The 25,117-nt window shown below is 44.7% G+C and overlaps 1 protein-coding gene across 2 annotated transcripts in view; it reads left to right on the top strand.

Annotated features, from left to right (window-relative positions):
• Positions 1-14,996: 14,996 nt before the first annotated feature.
• Positions 14,997-25,117, top strand: part of rcn1 (reticulocalbin 1, EF-hand calcium binding domain) — a 50,814-nt gene continuing 40,693 nt past the window's right edge. The window contains exons 1-2 of one of the 2 annotated variants that reach the window (XM_043705575.2): positions 14,997-16,779; positions 16,887-17,134. In XM_043705575.2, coding sequence (XP_043561510.1) covers positions 16,708-16,779; positions 16,887-17,134 — 320 coding nt within the window. In that variant the 5' untranslated portion in view covers positions 14,997-16,707. The remainder of the gene's footprint in view (positions 16,780-16,886; positions 17,135-25,117) is intronic. The other variant, XM_087996357.1, reaches the window with a different exon arrangement.

Raw genomic sequence — 25,117 nt, 5'->3', positions numbered from 1 at the left:
TATCTCTGTATCTTCCTCGCCAACATTTTCATTTTCTATAGTGACCACTGTCGAAAAATATTTATTTAGTGCTTCCCCTATCTCCTCTGACTCCACACACAACTTCCCACTATTATCCTTGATTGGCCCTAATTTAACTCCCATCGTTCTTTTATTCCTGACATACCTATGGAAAGCCTTAGGGTTAACCCTGATCCTATCCGCCAACAACTTCTCATGTCTCCTTCTGGCTCTTATGAGCTCTCTTTTTAGGTCTTTCCTGACTTCCTTATGACCCTCAAGTGCCCTAACTGAGTTTTCACATTTTGTCCTAACATAATTCGGAGATGCCGGTGTTGGACTGGGGTGTACAAAGTTAAAAATCACACAACACTAAGTTGTATTCCAACAGGTTTAATTGGAAGCACACTAGCTTTCGGAGCGATGTCACCTGATGAAGGAGCGATCACCTGATGAAGGAGCGTCGCTCCGAAAACCAGTGTGCTTCCAATTAAACCTGTTGAACTATAACCTGGTGTTGTGATTTTTAACTTTGTCCTAACATAAGCCTTATTCTTCTTCTTGACCAGGGATTCCACTTCCTTAGTAAATCACAGCTCACGCGTTCTATATCATCTTCCCTGCCTGACAGGTACATACTTATCTAGGACACACAGGAGCTTTTCCTTGAATAAGCTCCACATTTTTAATGTGCTCATCCCCTGCAGTTTGCTTCCCCATTCTACGCTTCCTAAATCTTTCCTAATTGCATCGTAATTTCCCTTCCCCCAGCTGTAACTCTTGCTCGGTGGAGTACACCTATCCCTTTCCATCACTAAAGTAAACCTGACAGAATTGTGATAGCTGTCTTCAAAGTGCTCACCTACTTCCAAATCTAACACCTGGCCAGGCTCGTTACCCAGTACTAAATCTAATGTTCATCAATCATCTTTAAATTTCTTTCCCACTCCACTCCAGCAGGCTCTATCGTCATTTCTTTGTAATCATAATTTTAAAAAACACTTTAGCACAGTTGTTTCTCCTGCAACAAAACTAGAAATTGCTGGTGAAGCTCAGCTGGTCTGGCAGCATTGGTAGGAAGAAAAGAGAGCAAACATTTCAAGTCAAGTGACTTTTCATCAGAACTACAGATGGATTGCACAGAAGTCAGTTTCTCAACAGTATGGTTTCAGCACCTGTCAAGCATTCTGTTAAACAAAGAAAAAATGTTTTATGATTTCCCACCAGTTGGATTTATATCTACTTTGGACTAACTTTCGCCTCTACCAGGACATCCTTTGAGGGGAAGTGAAAAAATGAAATACCATCTTTGCAGAATGTGGTTCTCCCAAGTGTTTCCGGTTCTCTTATGACACAAAAAAAAATTAAATGCACTGTCTGAGCCTGGAATACTTTCCTTTAAAAGTACCTTATACCTGTTAACACCAGCAGAAAATTCTAGATCAAATGGATCACAATAGAAGCATTGAACACAGCTGTTGAAGTTAATGTCAGTTGGGTCAAGTATTTGGGTAGGTTTGTGCTATAAGTGCCAAACTCAGCCAAACTTTAAAATGCTTAACAGCTTTCAAGATAGAAGAAGTGTTTACTTCTTGGCCGAGTACTGAACTCACATCCTACATTTATAAGCCCAAGTAGAGCTGTTCAAACCAGTCTGACAGCCATGTTATTTCATTCCACTTTCGCAGAAATCACTTGACAAAACCATCCCAAAGGACCTAGGGTAAGTTTTAAAAAAAAAAGAGCTCCATTGTGAACAACCTTAAAGTTGGAGCTAGACCATTCAGGGATAAACATTTCCAATAACAAAATCAATAAAAATCAATAACTCAATACTTCCAAGATTCTGTTAAGGCTGATTGAAAGTTTCAAAACTGAGGTTGATAGATTTTTGTTCAGTAATAGCATTAAGATGGCTCGGTAGTTTTTTAACATAATTGGTGATATAATTGAATGGTGAAACAGACTCAAGGGGCTGAACATCAAATCTTGTTTCTTCAGATGTCATATTATGATCATTGATTAATAAAGTAAGCATAATGATAAATAATCTTATGTGAATCATGTGAAATGAAAGAAAATTGAACAGACTGCATTTATATTCCATATTTCACATCCCCAAGACATTACGAAGTGCTTCACCAATTAGCTGCTCTGTTACTGTGGTTTTCCAGACAAACATGACAATTAATTTGTCGGCTGTTAGGTTCTGCATATAGCTGAGATAAAATACTATTTAATGTTCAAAGTTTGGGAGAAGATTTGTAGCTCGGGTGCTCGTTGTTGTGGTTCTGTTCGCCGAGCTGGAAATTTTTTTTGCAAACGTTTCGTCCCCTGTCTAGGTGACATCCTCAGTGCTTGGGAGCCTCCTGTGAAGCGCTTCTGTGGTGTTTCCTCCGGCATTTATAGTGGCCTGTCCCTGCCGCTTCCGGTTGTCAGTTTCAGCTGTCCGCTGTAGTGGCCGGTATATTGGGTCCAGGTCGATGTGTTTGTTGATGGAGTTTGTGGATGAGTGCCATGCTTCTAGGAATTCCCTGGCTGTTCTTTGTTTGGCTTGCCCTATAATGGTAGTGTTGTCCCAGTCGAATTCATATTGCTTGTCGTCTGCGTGTGTGGCTACTAAGGATAGCTGGTCGTGTCGTTTCGTGGCTAGTTGATGTTCATGGATGCGAATCGTTAGCTGTCTTCCTGTTTGTCCTATATAGTGTTTGTCCTATATATCCACACTACCATACATCAGGAGCATTTCAGAACTGACAGCCAGGCTACTGCGACCACTAGGACTTATAACAGCACACAAACCAACAGCCACCCTCAGACAACAACTCACCAGAACGAAGGACCCGATACCCAGCATAAGCAAAACTAATGTAGTGTACAAAATCCCATGCAAGGACTGCACAAAATACTATATAGGACAAACAGGAAGACAGCTAACGATCCGCATCCATGAACATCAACTAGCCACGAAACGACACAACCAGCTATCCTTAGTAGCCACACACTCAGACGACAAGCAACAAGAATTCGACTGGGACAACACTACCATTATAGGGCAAGCCAAACAAAGAACAGCCAGGGAATTCCTAGAAGCATGGCACTCATCCACAAACTCCATCAACAAACACATCGACCTGAACCCAATATACCGGCCACTACAGCGGACAGCTGAAACTGACAAACAGAAGCGGCAGGAACAGGCCCCTATAAATGCCGGAGGAAACACCACAGAAGCGCTTTACAGGAGGCTCCCAAGCACTGAGGATGTCACCTAGACAGGGGACGAAACGTTTGCAACAAAAATTTCCAGCTCGGCGAACAGAACCATACTATTTAATGGGCAGAATTTTCTCATTTTCATTTAAAGTGTTTTGTTGAGTGAGATTCATGGTGCCCGATCCATCATGGGTTGGAGGCTGTTTTATCATTCAATCTTCTTCTCTTCACCTCATTATACAACTGGGCTCATGAGCATCATTCTTAGGGAATCCACAGCCACAGAGGCTTGCCTCTGCAGGGTCCTCCCATTGAACACATCTCTGGAGCTATACTCACTATATACACAAACATACACACATCTCACCAAGGGCAATGAGCTACAACTCTCAGTATTGCATGCAACATGTCCACTCAACAGTTGTCACCTACCTCATCCTTTAAGCTACTAATTCTTTATCTCCTCTGTTTTTCTTATTCACTCAGTGGGGACACCTCACCACTTCTCCTGTTCATGCATCACCACTAGCTGCTGTTCTATTCGCTTCCAATATATTTAATCCCTCTTATTTGTCTCACTGCAAGAAGCATTGGCCAACAACTTCACTGAGAGATGTAGCGAGTGTTGGACATCAGACTCCTCATTCCCTCTGAAAAAAAATTCTGGATTTGGCCAGAGAAGAGCATGACTGCTCATATAGGGATAGAAAGATCTCAGTATGCAACTAATCCACTAAACTTCATTGCGAGATGCAGCTCTCCCATTACCACAAATATAATGTAATCAGCATGAGTTTTTATCCTTCTTGAAAACTAATTCCCTCTCTTAGATGAGTACAAACACTAGCCAGTGAATCACTGCGAAATGCCAGCACTAGAGATTCTTAGCTATCCTTCCACCTCTGAGGAGGAAGCCACTGAATCTTCAAAAAGATGCACCTACCAGCTCAGAGACTTGCACCTTGGTTGATAGTTTATTTTTATTAGCCTTGGGAGCATTATCTGGTGATCCCATCAGTGACTCCAATGTCAATGCAAAAGATAAGGCTTTTTTAAATTTACTGGTTGGGCATCGCTGACTGGTCAGCATTTATTGCCCATCTCTAGTCGCCCTTGAAAAGGTTGTGGTGCAGTCCAACTGAATGACAGAGCAGATTTGATAAGTTAAATGGCCTCTCTGCTACTACATCCAGTCCACGTGCTGTCGGTTGACCCACAATGCTCTGACGGAGGTAATTCCAGGATTTTGACCCAGCGACACTGAAGAAACATGATATATTTCCAAGTCAGGATAGGGAGTGGCTTGGAGGGGAATTTGCAGGTGGTCATGTTCCCATTGTCCTGGATGGTGTCAAGCTTCTTGAGTGTTATTGGAACTGCACCCCTCCAGACAAGTGGACAATATTCTATCACACTCCTGACTTGTGCCTCGTAGAAGATGGACAGGTTTTCAGGAGTCAGGAGGTGAGTTACTCTCTGCAGAATTCTCAGCATCTTACCTGCGATTTTAGTTTAGCTGACCTGAGAAATGAGATTTACAAACTTAAATTGCCACCTTCTCACCTGAAAGGTGGTTAGGAGGTGAAATAGTTGCTCTTTTTTTAAGATTGTAAATGGACTAGACAACATAGACGTAAGCAAGCTATTTTGTTTTGTCCAGACAGTAGAGCCAGGGGACATGGTCTGCATTAAAACAGGGCAAATTCAACCTAAATCTGTATAAACAACATTTCAACAAAAGGATAGTCAGTCTATAGAACAGGGTACTCAGGGGAATGACAAAGGCATTTAGTATTGAATCCTTTAAATCTATTTCTTATGGCATCTTGCTGGCACTTTTTTCCAAGTTTAAGCACTAATGTATTTTCTGTGTCTTGTTAAGCAGATTACCATGAATTCTGTAGTGAATGGTTATAGGTCACAGTCGTTCTTAATGTGATGAACAGTCTGATTCAGGTGGTCACACATTAAAAATGGAAAGGACTGCAGATGCTGTAAATCAAAGACAAAGATAGAAATTGCTGGAAAAGCTCAGCAGGTCGGGCAGCATCTGGGGAGAGAAATCAGAGTTAACTGAGTTCTGAGGAAGGGCCACTCCACCCAAAACGTTAACTCTGATTTCTCTCCCCTGATGCGCCTGACCTGCTGAGCTTTTCCAGCAATTCTATTTTTGTCTTTGTAATTCTCTTGGTACCCTGCTCTATACACTGACCATCCTTTTGTTTAAATGTTGTTGAAACTGAGTTCTGAGGAAGGGCCACTCCATCCAAAATGTTAACTCTGATTTCTCTCCACTGATGCTGCTAGACCTGCTGAGCTTTTCCAGCAATTTCTATTTTGGTCACAGTCACATGTAGGGTTATTCCTGAAATTCCAGTTATGGAAGAGGTGTGAAGTCCTTGTATGGAGGATGCAAGTCCTGTTGAGTGTAGACCAACAGATTGAGGGATGTCAAACTCTGAAGGCTCTACTGTCTGTTAATTCCCCAGATATTTGCAATTGATTTTGTTGTCAGCCCAAAGGTTGTAATATTTGTTCTTTTTTGTGAGAAGTTGCATTGCTCAAAGCCTTGTCAGAACTCTAGAAAGGTTTGTGAAATGTGAGTTTCATGTTTGGCATGTTTTGAAGATCTTCAGGGATTGGCAGTTCTGAGTTGTCTTTAATACAGTTAAACTATGTCAATGGTTGCGTCCTCTGGTGCACATCATGAGATGGGATATTAGACAGGACAAGAGCCATTCCATCACTGATTATCGATATGTTCAGGGATATGTATAAGCATTTTGTGCGACTGCTCTGTCTGTGTGTACACAGGAATAATATTCTGATGAAAAGCACTCTACAACAAAGTTAACAGTACAAAGATTGAAAATAAAATCAGAAATTGCTGGAGAACATCAGCTGGTCTGGCAGCATCCATGGAGAGAAGGCAGAGTCAACATCAGCAAAAGCATCTTTACCAATGTGTGTCAATAGGAGATTTCTAGCTCACTGTTAACCAAATGGTTGCTGCAGTGGGAACCATTGGCCATGGTCTTAATCAGGTTTGGATGGAGTGACTGTTAGTTCAGATATTGCTCCATCATTTCTAAGTCCGAGGACAAAATGCTGTTGAGATATTCAAGGTTGGTTGTTTAGAAAGAATGGACCAGATAATTTTCATTAGCAAGAGGTTGTGGGAGGCATATCCCTCACACAGATGAGAAGATTCGAGCAAAAACAGAATTATGAGGAACTCTACCATTGTGAGTCACTGGGGAACTTGTTCAGTTAAACCCTATATCGTTGTTGTTCAGCATTGAAGAAAGTATATTGTAGCCTGACACTGGGAAAATCTGGCACCTTTCAACAGAAGACCATACTGTCATATCGTGTGATATGCTGGTGAAAGGTTTATGGGTGATCTCATTGAATGACAGAGCAGATTTAGAACATAGAACATATAACAATACAGCACAGAACAGGCCCTTCGGCCCTCAATGTTGTGCTGACCTGTGAACTATTCTCAGCTCGTCCCCCTACACTATCCCATCATCATCCAAGTGCTTATCCAAGCTTTGTTTAAATCTCCCTAATGTGGCTGAGTTAACTACATTGGCAGAGAGGGCATTACATGGCCTTACCACTCTCTGAGTAAAGAATCTGCCGCTGACATCTGTCTTAAATCTATCACCCAGGTAAAAACAATGACTGCAGATGCTGGAAACAGATTCTGGATTAGAGTGGTGCTGGAAAAGCACAGCAGTTCAGGCAGCATCCGAGGAGCAGTAAAATCGACGTTTCGGGCAAAAGCCCTTCATCAGGAAGACAAGCAGAGTGCCTGAAGGGTGGAGAGATAAATGAGAGGAGGGTGGGGGTGGGGAGAAAGTAGCATAGAGTACAATAGGTGAATAGGGGTGGGGATGAAGGTGATAAGTCGGGGAGGAGGGTGGGGGAAGGTAGCAAAGAGTACAATGGGTGGATGGGGGTGGGATGAAGGTGATAGGTCAGAGAGAGGGTGGAGTGGATATGTGGAAAGGAAGATAGGCAGGTAGGACAAGTCATGGGGACAGTGCTGAGCTAGAAGTTTGGAGCTGGGGTGAGGTGGGGGGAGGGAAAATGAGGAAACTGGTGAAGTCCACATTGATGCCCTGGGTTGAAGTGTTCCGAAGAGGAAGATGAGGCGTTCTTCCTCCAGGCTATGGGTGGTGAGGGAGCGGCGGTGAAGGAGGCCTAGGACCACCATGTCCTCGGCTGAGTGGGAGAGGGAGTTGAAATGTTCGGCCACAGGGCGGTGTGGTTGATTGGTCGAGTGTCCCAGAGATGTTACCTAAAGTGCTCTGCTAGGAACCGTCCAGTCTCCCCAATGTAGAGGAGACCGTATTGGGAGCAACGGATACAATAAATGATATTGGTGGACATGCAGGTAAAACTTTGATGGATATGGAAGGCTCCTTTAGGGCCTTGGATGGAGGTGAGGGAGGAGGTGTGGGCGCAAGTTTTGCAATTCCTGCGGTGGCAGGGGAAGGTGCTAGGACGGGAGGGTGGGTTGTTGGGGGCGTGGACCTGACCAGGTAGTCATGGAAGGAATGGTCTTTGCGGAAGGCAAAAAGGGGTGGGGAGGGAAATATATCCCTGGTAGTGGGGTCTGTTTGGAGGTGGCAGAAATGTCAGCGGATGATTTGGTTTATGCAAAGGTTGGTAGGGTGGAAGGTGAGCACCAGGGTGTTCTGTCCTTGTTACGGTTGGAGGGGTGGGGTCTGAGGGCAGAGGTGCAGGATGTGGACGAGATGTGTTGGAGGGCATCTTTAACCACATGGGAAGGGAAATTGCAGTCTCTAAAGAAGGAGGCCATCTAGTGTGTTCTGTGGTAGAACTGGTCCTCCTGGGAGCAGATACAGTGGAGGCAGAGGAATTGGGAATACGGGATGGCATTTTTGCAGGAGGTAGGGTGGGAAGAGGTGTAATCCAGGTGGCTGTGGGAGTCGGTGGGTTTGTAAAAAATGTCGGTGTCAGGTCGGTCATCATTAATGGAGATGGAGAGGTCCAAGAAGGGGAGGGAGGTGTCAGAGATGATCCAGGTAAATGTAAGGTCAGGGTGGAATGTGTTGGTGAAGTTGATGAATTGCTCAACCTCCTCGCCAGAGCATGTGTTGGCGCCAATGCAGTCATCAATGTAGCGGAGGAAGAGGTGGGAAGTGGTGCCGGTGTAATTACGGAAGATGGACTGTTCTACGTAGCCAACAAAGAGACAGGCATAACTGGGACCCATACGGGTGCCCATGGCTACCCCTTTGGTCTGGAGGAAGTGTGAGGATTCGAAGGAGGACAAGTTCAGCCAAAGGAATGAGATTGTCAGTGGAAGGGTACTGTTGGGGATGTCGGGAGAGGAAGAAACGGAGGGCTTGGATGCCCTGGTCATGGCGGATGGAGGTGTAGAGGGATTGGTGAAGATGAGGCATTGGGGGCCGGGGAAACAGAGGTCTTGCAGGAGATGGAGGGCATGGGTGGTGTCTCGAATGTATGTGGGGAGTTCCTGGACTAGGGGAATAGGACATGTCGAGGTAGGTAGAGATGAGTTCAGTGGGGCAGGAGCATGCTGAGACAATGGGTCGGCCAGGGTGGTCAGGCTTGTGGATCTTGGGAAGGGGGTAGAACCGGGTGGTGCGGGGTTCCCAGACTATGAGGTTGGAAGCTGTAGTTGGGAGATCTCCTGAGGTGATGAGGTTCTGTAAGGTGTGGGAGATGATGGTTTGGTGATGGGGGTGGGGTCATGGTCGAGGGGGCAGTAGGAGGAGGTGGCCTCGACTTGGCGTCAGGCTTCAGCGGTGTAGAGGTCAGTGTGCCAGACTACCACTGCACCCCCTTTATCTGCTGGCTTTATGGTGAGGTCGGGATTGGAGCAGAGGGAGCGCGTTGTGAGGGTGAGAGGTTGGAGTGGGGGTGGTGGGTAGACAGGTTGAGGCGGTTAATGTCCCGGCGGCAGTTGGAAATGAAGAGGTCGAGGGCGAGTAATAGGCCAGCACAGGGTGTCCAGGTGGATGGAGTGTGTTGGAGGCGGGGGAAGAGGTCCTCAGAGGCTGTGCTGGAGTCCTGATTGTGAAAGTAAGCTCGGAGGCAGAGGCAGCGGAAGAAGTGTTCGACGTCATGGCGTGTATTAAATTCATTGATGCGGGGGCGGAGGGGGACAAAGGTGAAACCTTTGTTGAGGACTGATCATTCATCCTCAGTGAGGGGGAAGTCTGGAGGGATGGGAGCTAGGATCTGGTGTGGGTGTGGAGCTGGGATTGGGGGCGGAGCCCGTAACTGGAATCGGTGTGGTGGTGGGGGGAATGAGGGTGGAGTCATGAGCAGCAGTGGTGTTCCCCTCAGGGTTCTGGGGGGGCGGGGATGGTGACAGTGGGATCTGTGGGGGGCATGTCAGCAGAATGCAGGTGAGTAGCATTGGTGGGGGTGGAAGTGGTGGCAAACACGGTAGTGGCGGGGGGCAGAAGTCACTGAGCATATGACATCAGCAATGATGTGAGGGGCGTAAGTGATATCACGTGTGGTGCATGAGGAATTGTGAGGGCGGAAGTGGTTGTGGAAGCAGCCATGTGGAAGGCGGCACGGTGGCACAGTGATTAGCACAGCTGCCTCACAGCGCCAGAGACCTGGGTTCAATTCCCGCCTCAGGCGACTGACTGTGTGGAGTTTGCATGTTCTCCCCGTGTCTGTGTGGGTTTCCTCCGGGTGCTCCGGTTTCCTCCCACAGTCCAAAGATGTGCAGGTAAGGTGAATTGGCCATGCTAAATTGCCCGTAGTGTTAGGTAAGGGGTTAATGTAGGGGTATGGGTGGGTTGCGCTTCGGCAGGTTGGTGTGGACTTGTTGGGTCGAAGGGCCTGTTTCCACACTGTAAGGTAATCTAATGATGGGGGCGGAAGTGACATCATCCATCACCATGGGGATGGTAGCTGCAGCAGCATCATGGCTAATGGCGTCTGAGCAGTTCCAGAGGCCGGGGGAATCTTCTGCAATGTTTGAGGAGTGCTATCACCCCTCAATTTGTAGTTATGCCCCCTTGTACAAGCTGATGTCATCATCTAAGGAAAAAGACTTTCACTGTTTACCCTATCTAATCCTCTGATCATCTTGTATGTCTCTATCAAATTCCCTCTTAGCCTTCTTCTTTCCAATGAGAACTGACCTAAGCCTTTCAGCCGTTCCTCATAAGACCTTCCCTCCAGATCAGGCAACATCCTGGTAAATCTCCTCTGCACCTTTTCCAATGCTTCCTGAAATATGGCAACCAGAACTGTACACAATATTCCAAGTGTGGCCGCACTAGCGTTTTGTATAGTTGCAGCATGATATTGCGGCTCTGGAACTCAATCCCTCTACCAATGAAACCGAATACACCGTATGCCTTCTTAAGAACACTATCATCCTGGATGGCAACTTTCAGGGATCTACGTACATGGACTCCAAGATCCCTCTGCACATTCACACTACCAAGAATCTTTCCATTGACCCAGTACTCTGCCTTCCTGTTATTCTTGCCAAAGTGAATCACCTCACATTTAGTTGCATTAAACTCCATTTGCCACCTCTCAGCCCAATTCTGCAGTTTATCCAAGTCCCCACAACCTGTAACATTCTTCTAAACTGTCCACTACTCCCAAAACAGATCCTTGTGGCACATCACTAGTAACCAAACTCCAGGCTGAATATTTTCCATCAACCACCACTCACTGCCTTCGTTCAGAAAACCAATTTCTAATCCAAACTGCTAAATTACCCTCAATCCCATGCTTCTGATTTTTCTCCAACAGCTTACCATGTGGAACCTTATCAAAGGCTTTACTGAAGTCCAAGTATACCATATCAACTGCCCTACTCTCATCTACATGCTTGGTCACCTTCCCAAAAACCTCAATGAGGTTTGTGAGACACAACCTGCCCTTGACGAAAACCATGTTGACTATTTGAAATCAAATTGTTGCTTGCTAGATGATTATAAATCCTATCTCTTATAATCCTTTTGAAAACCTTTCCTACAACAGAAGTAAGGCTTGCCAAAGTGAATCACCTCACATTTAGTTGCATTAAACTCCATTTGCCACCTCTCAGCCTATAAGGCCTATAATGACCTAGGTCATCTCTACTGCCCTTCTTGAACAAGGGCACAACACCTGCAATCCTCCAGTCCTCCGGTACTAAACCTGTAGATAATGAGAACTCAAATATCAAAGCCAAAGGCTCTGCTATCTCCTCCCTAGCTTCCCAGAGAATCCTCGGATAAATCCCATCCGGCCCAGGGGACTTGTCTACTTTCACTCCTTCTCGAATTGAGAACACCTCTTCATAACTAACCTCAATCCTTTCTAGTCTAATATCTCGTATCTCATTCTTCTCCTCTACAATATTCTCCTTTTCCTGAGTGAAAGCCATTGAGAAATTTTCGTTTAACACCTCTCCAATCTCCACAGGGTCCACACTCAACTTCCAACTTCTGTATTTGACTGGCCCTATTCCTACTCTAGTCATCCTTTTATTCCTCACATACCGAGAGGAAACTTTAGGGTTCTCCTTTATTCTATTTGATAAAGACTGTTTGTGTCCTCTCTTTGCTCTTCTTAACTCTCTCTTGAAATCCTCCCTAGCTGATTTGTAACTCTTCATTGCCTCATCTGAACCATCTTGTCTCATTAACACATAAGCCTCCTTCTTCTGCTTAGCAAGAGATGTAATTTCTGTAGTAAACCATGGTTCCCTTACCTTATCACTTCCTCCCTGCCTGAAAGGGATATACCTATCATGGATACGCAATACCTGTTCCTTAAACCAGCTCCACATTTCCATTGCCTACATCCCCTGCATTTTGCTACCCCGTTCTATGCATCCTAATTCTTGCCTAATCGTATTATAACTGTCCTTGCCCCATCAATAACTCTTGACCTGTGGCATGTACCTATCTCTTTCCATCACTAAACTAAACGTAACTGGTCACTCTTTCCAAGGTGCTCACCTACAACTAAATCAAACACCTGGCCTGGTTCATTACCAAGCACCAGATCCAGTGTGGCCTCCCCTCTTGTCGGCCCTTTGATATACTGTGTCAGGAAACCCTCCTGTACACATTGGACTAAAACTGATCCATCTGATGTACTAGAGTTATAGCATTTCCAGTCATTGTTGGGGAAGTTAAAGTCCTCCATAACGACCACCCTGTTCCTTTCACTCCTACCCAGAATAATTTTGCCAATCCTCTCCTCCACCTCCCTGACACTCTGCGGAGGCCTATAAAGAACTCCAAGCAGTGTGACCTCTCCTCTACTAGTTCTAACCTCAGCCCACACTACCTCAGTAGACGAGTCCTCCTGAAAAGTTCTTTCAGCCACTGTTATACTATCCTTGACTAACAAGGCCACACCTCCCCCTCTTTTACCACCTTGCTTGTTCTTAATGAAAGATCTAAACACTGGAACCTGTAACGTCCATTCCTCACCCTGTTCTATCCATGTCTCCGAAATGGCCACAACATCGAAGTCCCAGGTACCTATCCATGCTGCAAGCTCACCTACCTTATTTTGGATACTTCCAGTGTTGAAGTAGACACACTTCAAACCAGCTTGCTGTCTGCTAACACATTCCTGTGACCATGAAATCCTGTCCCTGTCCTCCCTACTCTCATCCTCCTGCACACTGCAACTACACCTCAGGTTCCCATCCCCCTGCTAAGCTAGTTTAAACACACCCAAATAGCACCAGAAAATTTCCCACCCAGGATATTAGTACCCCTCTAGTTCAAGTGAAGACCATCCTGTTTGTACAGGTCCCACCTTCCCCAGAATAAGCCCCAATCTTCCCTCCTGCATCATCCTTGCAGCCACGTGTTCAGCTGATATCTCTCCCTATTCCTTGCCTCGCTATCATGTGACATGGGTAACAAACCAGAGATAACAACTCTGTTTGTTCTAGCTCTCAGCTTCCACCCTAGCTCCCTGAAATCCTGCCTTACATCCCCATCCCTCTTTCTACCTATGTCGTTGGTACATATGTGGACCGTGACTTGGGGCTGGTCACCCTCTCCCTTCAGGACCCCAAAGATACGATCCGAGACATCATGGACCCTGGCACCTGGGAGGCAACACATCAACCATGAGTCTCTTTCATTCCCAATAAACCTTCTATCTGACCCTCTAACTGTTGAGTCCCCAATGACTAACACTGTCCTCCTTTCCCTCCTTCCCTTCTGTGTAACAGGGACAGGCTCTGTGCCAGACTTACTGCATACCCCTAGTAAGTCCCCCCCCCCAACAGTATCCAAAATGGTATACACATTTTTCAAGGGAACGACCGCAAGGGATCCCTCCACTGGCTGTTTTCTCCCCCTTCAAATAGTCACCCAGCTTTCTTCGCACCTCGGAGTAACTACTTCCTTGTAACTCTTATCTATCACAGCCTCTGCTCCCGAATGGTCCGAAGTTCAGCCAGCTCCCGCTTCAGTTCCCTAATACAGCCTTGGAGGAGCGAGAGTTGGGTGCACTTCCTGCAGATGTGCTTGGATGGGACACTAATGGCATCCCTCACCTCAAACATCATGCAGGAGGAACATTCCTCTCCCTGCACTGCCATCTGTGCTAGTCTCCTTATCACAAAGTAAAAAAGAAGAGACGCTTACCTGATGTATCCCTGGTCTTTAAGGTTTGAGGAGGTGGTTGGGTAGGAGACTCTACAAACGTAGGGTCTCGGGTTTAGAAAACACTGACTTATATAGCTGGGCGGAAATAAAAAAAAGTCCCTCCTTTCCCAGAAACCTCTGCTCTCTGATTTCAAATAGAAAAGCTCAAATCAGCGACTCACTGTTCCCGGCAGGCCCCTGGTCTAAGCTCCCGTCCTTCAAGCTGCTGCTGCAGCTGAAAAACAGAAATGGAAGACTCCCACGCTCGAGTTAAGTTTTTAAAGGTTCAAATCAGTGACTCACCACTCCCAGCAGGCCCCTGGTCCATGCTCCCACCCTTCGAGCTACTGCTGCTGATGAAAAACAGAAAAAAAAATTGATGTACTGAATGCCCCACCTCTGCTACTACATCTTATAGATCCTGTGTTGAGTAGGCATTGGTAGCTAGTCTCAATGTGGCTGGCAACTCAGTATTTGGTATCAGCTTCAACTAGGTCTGAAACCAGCTTGCTCTTTGGTAAGGTTGGATTCAACCGATGGAGAGACCTGACCTGAAGAAGAAACTCAGTCTGTAAGAGGTACATAACAAAGAAATGTAGAATCATGCACAGCTCAATCATTCATTTGGCTTCATTTATTGTAGTCACATGTACCTAAGTACAGTGAAAAGTTTTGTTTTGTGAGCAGTACAGGCAGATCATAGAAAACAAGGACATACACCCCATCATAGGGAGCTTAGACAGAGCAAGGCACACAAGATTATGGTGGCATAGAAGGTGCACAAAGTAAGATCAACATTAACAAGATCAACATCACTAGAGAGGTCCATTCAGCAGTCTAATAACAGCAGGGAAGAAGCTGTTCTTAAACCTGTTGGTGTGCGTGCGTGTGTGTGTTCAAGCTTCTGTCTCTTCTCCCTGATGGATGATGTTGAAGGAGAGCATTACTGGAGTGAGAGGGGTCTTTGTTGATGTTGGCAGCCTTTTCATGGCAATGAGAAATGTAAATGCAGTCCATGGATGGGAGTTGGCTTCCGTGATGGTCTAGGCTGTGTAGATAATTTTCTGTAGTTTCTTGCAGTCCTGGACAGAACAGTTGCTGTTCTAGGCCGTTGTGCACCTGGATAGAATGCTTTCTGGAGTACATCTGTAAAAGATGGTGAGGGTCCATATGGTCATGCCAAATTTCCTAACCCACCTGAGGATAAAGAGACATTGTTGTGCTTTCTTGACTATCACATCTACATGGGAGGTCCAAGACAAAGTGTTGGTTATTGCCACTCCGAGGAACTTGATGCTTTCAACCCTCTCCACCTCAGCTCCGTTGTTGTAGATAGGGGTGTGTCCTGCTCCTTTCTTCCTGAAGTCAATGATCAGTTCTTTGGTTTTTCTGACATTGTGAGACAGGTAATTATCATTGCACCACAACGCCAAGTATCTATCTCCTTCCTGTATTCTGATTCATTGTTGTTTCATATCATCCTAACATGGCGGTGTCATCAGCAAACTTATAGATGCATTTGTACGGAATTTGGCTACATGTACCTAAGTATAGTAGGGGGCAGAGTATGTATCCTTGCCTGGTGCTAGTGTTGAGGGTTATCGTGGAGGAACTGCTGTTATCTATCTTCACTGATTGAGATTTATGGGTCAGGAAGCTCAGGGTCCAGTTGCAGAGTGCGGAGCTGAGACTTGGGTCTTGGAGTTTTGAGATTAGTCTGGTCGGGATTATGGTATTGAAGGCAGAGCTGTAGTCAGTTAGTAGGAACCGGACATAGGCATCCTTGTTAACCAAATGTTCCAGGGATGAGTGTAGGGCTAGGAAAGTGGTGTCTGCTGTGGACCTGTTTCACTGGAGGCAAATTGCTGGGGATTGAGGCAGGCTGGGAGGCTAGAGGTGATGTGGCCCATGACCAGCCTCTGTAAGCACTTCATTATTATGGAGGTCAGAGACTGTGGATGGTAATCACTGAGGCACTCAAATGCAAAATGTATGGGTTTCTTTCAGACACATAAAAACTATTAGTGACTGAGACACGTGTGGCAAATATAGTGAGGAACAAGTGACTTTCGATCAATGGTTCCTAAAGTTCTCCCTCAGGTTTTACTCACTTCATCTCTGTGTCTGTTGTAGACTCGTTGACAAGAGAATGGTCGCTCTATCAACAACTTGTTGAATGATATAACTCCTGGGGTGGGATAAACTGAATTAGACCTTTTTGTGCCTAACAACTCCTACTTTTTCTTTTTAAAGATTATCTTACATCTGTAACATCATCTGAGATCTATTATGCCTTATGCGGAACACGATATCCCAAGCGTCACAGAAAATGTGTATTAAGTGCAATGTTGTTTTATACATTGGCTTTTGTGGGCGTTTGAACTTCAACTAAAGAATAATGAACATAACATTTTCCTAAATGGAAAGTCCAAAAAAACCTGAATGGCTCTTGTGATGGTAACACGAGTGCGTTAGATTTAAATAGTATTCCACAGTGAGTATGCAAGATCCTATTTCACTTTTATATGTGAAGATATGCAAAGGAACAAAAACACGTTGGAATACAGACACAAACGGTTGCATTCTAGATATGGGTTAAAGGAAAAGCGTTAAAAAGTGATTGTCAACGAGATTTGCTCCTGCAGCCCTGCAACGTGGCGACTTCCAACCTCCCCCAGCACGGTCACGCCCTCTCCCCAATCGGAAGCGCCTTAACAAAACGGCACTCTGCTTTCTAACCTGCAATCGGAGTGTTGAGTGGCTCAGTCCCACATCAAAGGCTGATACATGAAGCGGAGCAGTGGGGGACGAAGTTAGCCGCTGGGTTTGAAATAACTTTGTAACTTATATGGGACAGAATTCTGTGCGTAGCTTAAAAGAAGCGGTCGCTCCACATATCAACGGGGGTCGGTTCAAACAGGTATCTGAGATTTTCTTCCATGAATAAGAGAAAATGCAATGAATGAATGAAGCAGAAGTTTGTAGAGTTGTATTTTTTTTTCTCTGTTGGTTGTATCTTTCTTACAGGTTGCATTTGTTCCAAGATATTACAACATGGGGAACCCACGCCTACTTTGTTTGCTGCTTCTCTGTGTGGCCGGAGGCTGCCCCAAGCCCACTTTGAGACACGAGCGGGTCCATCAAGAGCCACAGCTCAGCGATCAGGTACACGCCGACTCGGAAAACTTCCAGTACGATCACGAGGCCTTTTTGGGCAAGGAAGAAGCCAAGACGTTCGAACAGTTGACCCCGGAGGAGAGCGTGGAGAATCTGCGGTAAGTTTGGGATGTGGCTTTGTGATCGAGTTGAAACTGGGCGTTCAGTCCTCTCCCGTCAGCTGGGGCTGCCAATTCACCAACTTAAAACACGCGGCCAAGGGCTGCATTTCAGCCCCTGTTAATTTCCGCGTATTCCACGTATCACCACGTTTAAAGTTTTAAACTAATTTCTGAACAATTAACTTTACAGTAAAAGTGCAGGTGAGCTGTTGCTCACCAACCACAGTCAGATAGAAATCTTGCTCGGTCAAACAGCGGCGCGACGTTAGTTTAAAACTCCTTTAGAAAGTTTCATTTTGCGATCTGCTGCTGTTGACACAATTCCCAGAAGAGCAGCAGCCAATGTCTTTGGAGAAATGTCTTGTTCACGCAGAAACGTGGCAGTGGGCATCTGTCCAACGATCAACTGCTTCTGGAATGTAATTTAGGGCTCTCTCCTTAACTACAAAGATTACATTTATTCATCGAACCCCCTTGACCTCAGGATGCCCAACCACTCCTTACCACCAAGGGAACACTTCCTTGGAAGTGTAATCACAACTGAAACATAACTAAATACAGGCAAACCCCCATGGGCAGCAATGTGAGGACAATCCAGAACAGGTTAAGTGTAGAATAAATGCTCTGGAAAGCTCTGGTGATTTCTATACAGTATTTAATGTTTTGTCGAAAATAGGACATCTCTGACAGTGTTGCACTCCCGCAGTGTAGATGATGTGCTAAAGTCTTTAAAGCGGGGTTTGAACTCTCAATCTTTAAAATCTGAGGCTAGAGTGTTACAGCTGACACACGAAAGCTACCTGGAGTAGACCTCCTCCCACCCTGCTTCCTGTAAAAATGCAATCCCTTATTTCCAATTCCTCCACCTCCGCCACATCCGATCCCAGGAGGACCAGTTCCTCCACAGAACACAACAGATGGCCTTCTTCTTGAAAGACCACAATTTCTTCTCCCACATGGTGGTTGATGCCCTCCAGCGCATCTCATCCACTTCACCACCTCTGCCTTCGAACCCCACCCCTCCAACTGCAACAAGGACAGAACCCCTCTGGTCCTCACCTTCCACCCCACCAAACTCCGTATGCGTCATTTCATCCTTCCAGTTCCGCCACCTACAAATGGACCCCACCACCAGGGATATATTTCCCTCCCCACCCCATCTGCTTTCCGCAAAGACCGTTCCCTCCGCGACTCCTTGTCAGGTCCACGCCCCTCACCAACCCACCCTCCCCTCCCAGCACCTTCCCCTGCCATCACAAGAATTGCAAAACCTGTGCCCACACCACCCCCTCACCTCTGTCAAAGGCTCCAAAGGAGGCTTCCACATCCATCAAAGTTCCACCTGCACTTCCACACATGTCATTTACTGTATTCGTTGCTCCCAATGCAGTCTCCTCTACATTGGGAAGACAGGATGCCTACGTCGCAGAGCGCTGCAGAGAACATTTCCGGGACACCTGCACTAACCAACACCACTGCCCCATGGCCGAACACTTCAACTTCCCCTCCCACTCCGCCAAGGACATGCAGGTTCTGGCCTCCTCCATCACCACTCACTAACCACCTGACCCCTGGAGGAAGAATGCCTCATCTTCTGCTTCAGGACTGTCCAACCCCATGGCATCAATGTGGATTTCACCAGTTTCCTCATTTCCCCTCCCCTCACCTTATCCTAGATCCAACCTTCCAACTCAGCATTGCCCTCATGACCTGTCCTATCTGTCCATCTTCCTTCCCACCTATCGGCTCCATCCTCCCCTCTGACCTATCACCATTACCCAACCTCCATCCACCTATTGCATTCTCAGCTACCTTCTCCCCCCTCCCTCCCAGTCCTACCCCCCTCCCATTTATCTCTTCACCCCCGAGGCTCCCAGCCTCATTACTGATGAAGTACTTTTGCCCAAAACGTTGATTTTCCTGCTCCTCGGCTGCTGCCAGACCTGCTGTGCTTTTCCAGCACCACACTCTTGACCCTACTGTTAATCCTTAGACAGCACCTTCCAAACCCACAAACACTTTAAACTAGAATGGCAAGGGCAGAAAATACAGGGAACACTACCTGCATATTCCCCTCCAAGCCAGTCACTATCCTGACTTGGGCATCTGTCATCATTCCTTCAAAGTTGCCGTGTCAAAATCATGGAACTCCCTCTCTAACAGTATTGTGGGTGTAGGCACACCAAATGAATTGCAGCAGTTCAAGCTGGCAATTCACCACCACCACCTCAAGGGTAACTAGGGATGGTCAATGAATGCTGACCTGGCTTGTGATGCCCGCATTCAATGAGTAAAGAAAATAAAGGGAACTGAACCTCATGCAGGGCAAGGAATGAGAGAGAGTTACTGAAAATAGTTTATAGGTGCAGATTAATTTCTGAATCTTAACTGCATTGTGCAATGAGATTGTTTCCTTAAAATTGCAATGTTCAGCAAAATGAATTTAATATCTCTGTGGGAGATCTGACACACCTTTTCCAGTCTTGCACACAGTTTCCATATGAAATTGTAAGGTGTAAACCACGGCCAAGAAGATTGGAAACTTCTGAAGCCTGTCTGTAATTAATTTAAATCTTTAGTGCCACGCTGACATGCAGGCCACAGCTTTTAAACCTGTACCTAAAAGTTAACTGGTGGGTGAGAAGTCATCATATACTTCTGTAGAACTTTGTCCTCCGCAACATTATTCATGTTTCATTTAGACAAACATCAGTCTCCAGTCATGCTTGCAAACCTCATTATTATTTCCAGGGACAGACTAATTTAAATGGTTGATACCAGGAAGATCAAACATTGTTACTTTTTTCTCTAGAAATAACATGATTCAATAGAGGATTTAAGAATCTGAAAGGATTTGATGTGCCCATAATAAATAGGAGCACAAGCATCTATTGGGCTCTTTGAGCTTGCTACACCCTCCAGTAACGTCACAGCTGACTTTCTCTGTCAACTCCACTCTGATACTGTCCTCCAATTCCTTCATTTACTAAGTATCCAAAACCTATGTATGTCTGATTTGAATATCAGTGAGATAGATGTGGAAGGTTATGTTTCTTTTCAAAACTAGAAACTAAAAGGACACACTTTGAAACATTGGCTAACAATTGGATATCTCTGAGATGCTCATTCTCCTTTCTGTGATTTACCACTCAAATTATCTCCAAGCAATACATAATTTTTCATTTCAGCATGACCCTTTATTGCATAGTTAATACAGAATTCCATTCATATAAAGAGTATATGACTTGCAATAAGGGCTACACAATACATTTCCATAATCTGCTAGTATGCCCCATGAAATTATTTACAACATTTCCAAATAAAACTTATGGTACATATATATTCTATGATCTAGTTGGATCCAAACCTGATATCACCTCAGTTTAAAACTTCGCATTTCCATATTAAAACCTCTCCCTGACTTCATCCCTCCCGAGTTTCCTAATCTCCTCCAGTCCTGAACTTTTGCTAAGATACCTGCAATCCCCTTATTCAGACTTCTTGTGCATTACTGATTTTTTTCATCAAGCAACCATTTGCAGCTGTGCTGTCAGCTTTCTGGACCCTATGTTCTACAATTCCATTCCCATACCTTTCCACCTATGCATTTAAGATACTTATATGAATCTGCCTCTTCAAACAAAGTTTAGTCATCCATTCTAGTACTTACATTATATGCTTTATTACATTAAATGGCAGTCACAAAGTTGAGCCACATGATAATTCAAATTGATAAACAAAAAATAATTCAGATCATAAGTCACACATTATAGACAATTAACAATGTTGTCTGTCACTGCTTTACTTATTTTAAGTAATACTTCTCCGGTGAATACCTCATTATATTGTAAAACCTAGTGAAAGAATTATAGCATTTTAAGTCATATAAACTGAGAAAGTAATTCATGCCCTAACATACAGTTACAGGACTAACTTGCCATGCTGAGCAACAGGAAGAAAGTAAACACAAAAGGATTAAATGCTTTCGGTCAGCAAGCCATTGCAAACACAGTAGGTACTGTTGCTGTTGTCACACTAGATGGTGGGCACTGGAAGTATGAAATTAGCAAACATTGGAATCTGAGAACTTGCATGTTATTGACTACAGGTCAAGATTAGAGTGGTGCTGGAAGAGCACATCAGGTCAGGCAGCATGCTATTGACTATGGACTATTCAAGCAGTTTGAATGCAGATTTGTGTACAATAATTTAACAGTATCATATTTGGGTTTGACTGAAAAAATTCAGGATTCACATCCCTTAACAAAGATGTGAACACATAAGTCAACCTGACATTCCAGTGCAATGCTGTGGGAGTGCTGTCTAACAGATGAGATATTAAGCAAAAGGCCTCTTTTGTCCTCTTGGTCGAGTGTAAATGATCCCACGGTACTATTTTGAGGAACAGGGGCATTCTCTCTGGTGTCCTGGTGGATAATTATTCCTGAGAAATAATATTTAGCTACAAATTATTTAGTCATTATCAAATTGCTGTTTTGCGAGCTTGCTGTGTGCAGATTGATGTCTCATGGAATAAGTAAAGTGACTCCTCTTCAAAAGTCCTCAACAGCTGTAAAGCACTTTGGGATATCTTAAAATCAGGAAAAGCTTATCAATGCAATTCATTCTTTGCACTGATGTCATTACTGAACGACCCCTTAATGAATCATGAATCATTCTTCTATCTGCTATTTTAGTGCAGGTGTTAAACCATTTCTGGATGCTACTACTTTTATAACTGTAGAAAAATTGTCTTCCTTTTGTGTAAAATTGAGTGATGTTGCTGAAGTCAATAGCTGGGAATGTTCATTGTAGAAACATGGAGCCAGTGCAGCATAAAATGAGGCCATTCAGCCCATTGAGTTCATGCCCCTGCTCTGTGCAGCAATCCAGCCAATCCCATTTCCCACTTTCTCCCTGTAGCAATGCAAGTTTATTTCCTTCAAGTGCCTATCTAATTTCCTTTCCAATGGTATCATTGACATCTCTGCTTCTCCCACCCTTAAGTTCCAGGTCATTACCGCACATTATGCAAAAACAATTCTTCCTCGTGTCCCTCCTACACTTCTAACCCAGAACCTTAAACCTGTGACCCCAGACCTTATACCAGCAGCTAATGAATGATGTCCCTATTTACCTTATCTGATCATGTCAAATCTTGAGATAGTTTTTTGTTCTCCAATTGCAACATTTAAAAGGCATCTGGACGGGTATATGAATAGGAAGGGTTTGGAGGCATATGGGCCAGGTGCTGGCAGGTGGGACTAGATTGGGTTGGGATATCTGGTCAGCATGGACGAGTTGGATTGAAGGGTCTGTTTCCGTGCTGTACATCTCTATGACTATATAAACTGTTCAATCTAATCTTGTAAATAAAATTCTCCCTCCCCGGAACCACTTTGGGAAATCTCCTCTGCATTCTCTAAAGGACCTTCTAAGATTTGGTAATCTAACATTAGGTAATCATCCAGTTGTAGCCTTACCAGACCTTGGTAAAGGTTTAGCATATCTTCCTTGCTGTTGTACTCACTTTCTCAACATCCACAGATACGGCAGTGGTGTTTGCTGAAGTGGAGAGGTGGAACATTTAGGTTTTTGCAATCTTCTTCTGCTGCTTGCTCCTGATCTTCTTCTGAGCTTATTAAAGATAGTTGTCATCGTTGGCAACTTTGTGGATGTTTCTTTTCCAATCTGGTTGGTTTTGGCTGAGAGATTCCCATGAACTGGTGGTGATATTGCATGTTTTCAAGGAGACTTTGAGGACCCTTTTTGAAGTGTTTCCTTTGCCCTCATCTGTGTCAAGAGCTCATTTTGTAAGTCTTGTGTTAAGCATATGGATGATGTAGCCTGTCTGCACAGCTCATTGATCGTAAGCAGTGCCTTGTTGCTGGGGCTATTGGTCTAAGAAACGATAATGATATTAGAAGATTAAAAGATAATGCCTATCCTGCAGTGGTTTTGTATGACATGGTGGAAGCATTGCTGGAGTATCATCACCCTTGTCTTCCCACATATAGGAAGGTTGGAACAATTTCCCACCTACTCATTGATTAACTCCACATCAGCAGGAATCTTCAAGGGTATGAGGTGAAGTGTTGCAGCAAGGAAGATGGAGAAGAGTGTTGCTTTGATAACCCCAGTTCGTGCAAGTATTGGGTCTGTGGCAGACCCATTAGTGATAGCTTGTATGCAGTTCTACAGCAAGCAGAGGATGGTGACAAATATCTGCAGGTGCAAACATTTGATGAGGGCGCTGCATCAGCTCTCTTGGTTGACGGAGCAGAACCATAGAATCCCTACAGTGTGGGAGCAGACCATTCTGCCCATCGAGTCCACACCAACCCACCGAAGAGCATCCCACTCACATCCCTACCCTATCACCCTGCATTTCCCATGGCCAAATCACCTAACCTGCACATCTTGGACTTTGAGAGGAAATCGGAGCATCTGGAGGAAACCCATGCAGACATGGGGAGAATGTGTAAACTGAACAGAGAGTTGCCAAAGGGTGGAATTGAACCTGGGTCCCTGGTGCTGTGAGGCAGCAGTACTAACCACTGAGCTACCATGCTACCCAAAGGTCTTTGTGAGGTCAAAGAAAGCAACATGTAGAGGTTGCTACTGCTGTCTGCACTTTTCTTGGATGTCTTGTTGTGAAGATCTTGGCCTATGCCTCTTGTTGGATGGAATCGGCATTGTGGTTCTCCAAGGATGTCTTCATCTATTGCAAGGAGGTAATTGAGGAGATTTCTCGCAAGGACCTTCCCCATGGTTGGCAGCAGGGATGTAGTTGCTGCAGTTAGCCTAATCTCCTTTCTTGAAGATCATGGTGGGTATACAAGCTTCCCTGTTGTGCTGTCCACCTCCTAGATGAGAGCTATGATGTTGTGTAAACATGCATAAAGTACTTTTTCACCATAACTGAATTGAGAAGGAAGTTTCACTGACTTTGGGTTTGGATCAACTGGGCGGGCACAATGAATAACAGAGAGCCAGACATATTTCTTTAAGGACATTCATTTTGACACACTGGTTTTTCCAATATTTCTGATTCCTGGTGATCCAGTGAGGCAGGAATTAGATCTTGCAGTTTTTTTTAGTTATTTGTTCATGGAATGTTGATGTCACTGGTTAGGCCTGCATTATTGCCCAGAAGGTAGTTAAGAATCCACCACATTGTTGTGAGTCTGCAGTCATACCTAAGTGAAACTAGGTAAAGATGGCAGATGTCCATCCCTGCAGAACATTCCTGAACCAGATGGATTTTAATGATAAATGATGGTGGTTGTATGATTGCCATTAAGTTAGCTTTACATTCCAGATTTTAATGTATTCAAGCCAGATTTAAACTAATGTCCTCTGATCAATTGTGGATTACTGGTTCAGTGACATTACCATTTGGCAGTGCCTACACCCACTGAACTACCCGCCACCTGTGAATATTCTTTTAAGATAAAAGTAAGGATCTGGATGCTCGCTAACCTGGAAGGTTCATTTTCAGATGTTTCATCACCATACTAGATAACATCATCAGTGAGCCTCCAGTGATGATGTTATCTAGTATGGTGATCCTTAATTCATCCAGATCCTTAATTAATATTTTACTCCAACTCAGATTGAAATGTGTCCAAAGGTGAGGATGTGAAAACATTCAAGAGGATGCAGGAAAGATTTATGAGGATGAAAGACTTCAGTTATGTGGTAGATTGGAAATGCTCATGTTGTTCTTCTTAGAAATGAGAAGGTTGATGGATCTGGACACAATCGATATGGAAAAACAGCTTTCATTGGCGACAGAGTTGAAAACCAGAGGGCACCGACTTAAGGTGAATGGCAAAAGAATGAAAGGTGACATGAGAAAAGATTTTTCTTCATAGTATGTGGTTAGACTCTGGAGTGCACTGCCTGAGAATGAGATGGAGACAGGTTGAACTGCGGTTTTCAAACTGGAATTGGAGAGTTATCTGAAAAAGAAATCTG

This window comes from Chiloscyllium plagiosum, unplaced genomic scaffold, assembly GCF_037043375.1.
Source record: "Chiloscyllium plagiosum isolate Xiang-an unplaced genomic scaffold, Cpla_swu_hap1 HiC_scaffold_18, whole genome shotgun sequence".
Lineage (NCBI taxonomy): Eukaryota > Metazoa > Chordata > Chondrichthyes > Orectolobiformes > Hemiscylliidae > Chiloscyllium > Chiloscyllium plagiosum.
The sequence above is the reverse complement of the archived record's forward strand: the minus strand, read 5'-3'. Positions and strand labels throughout refer to the sequence as shown.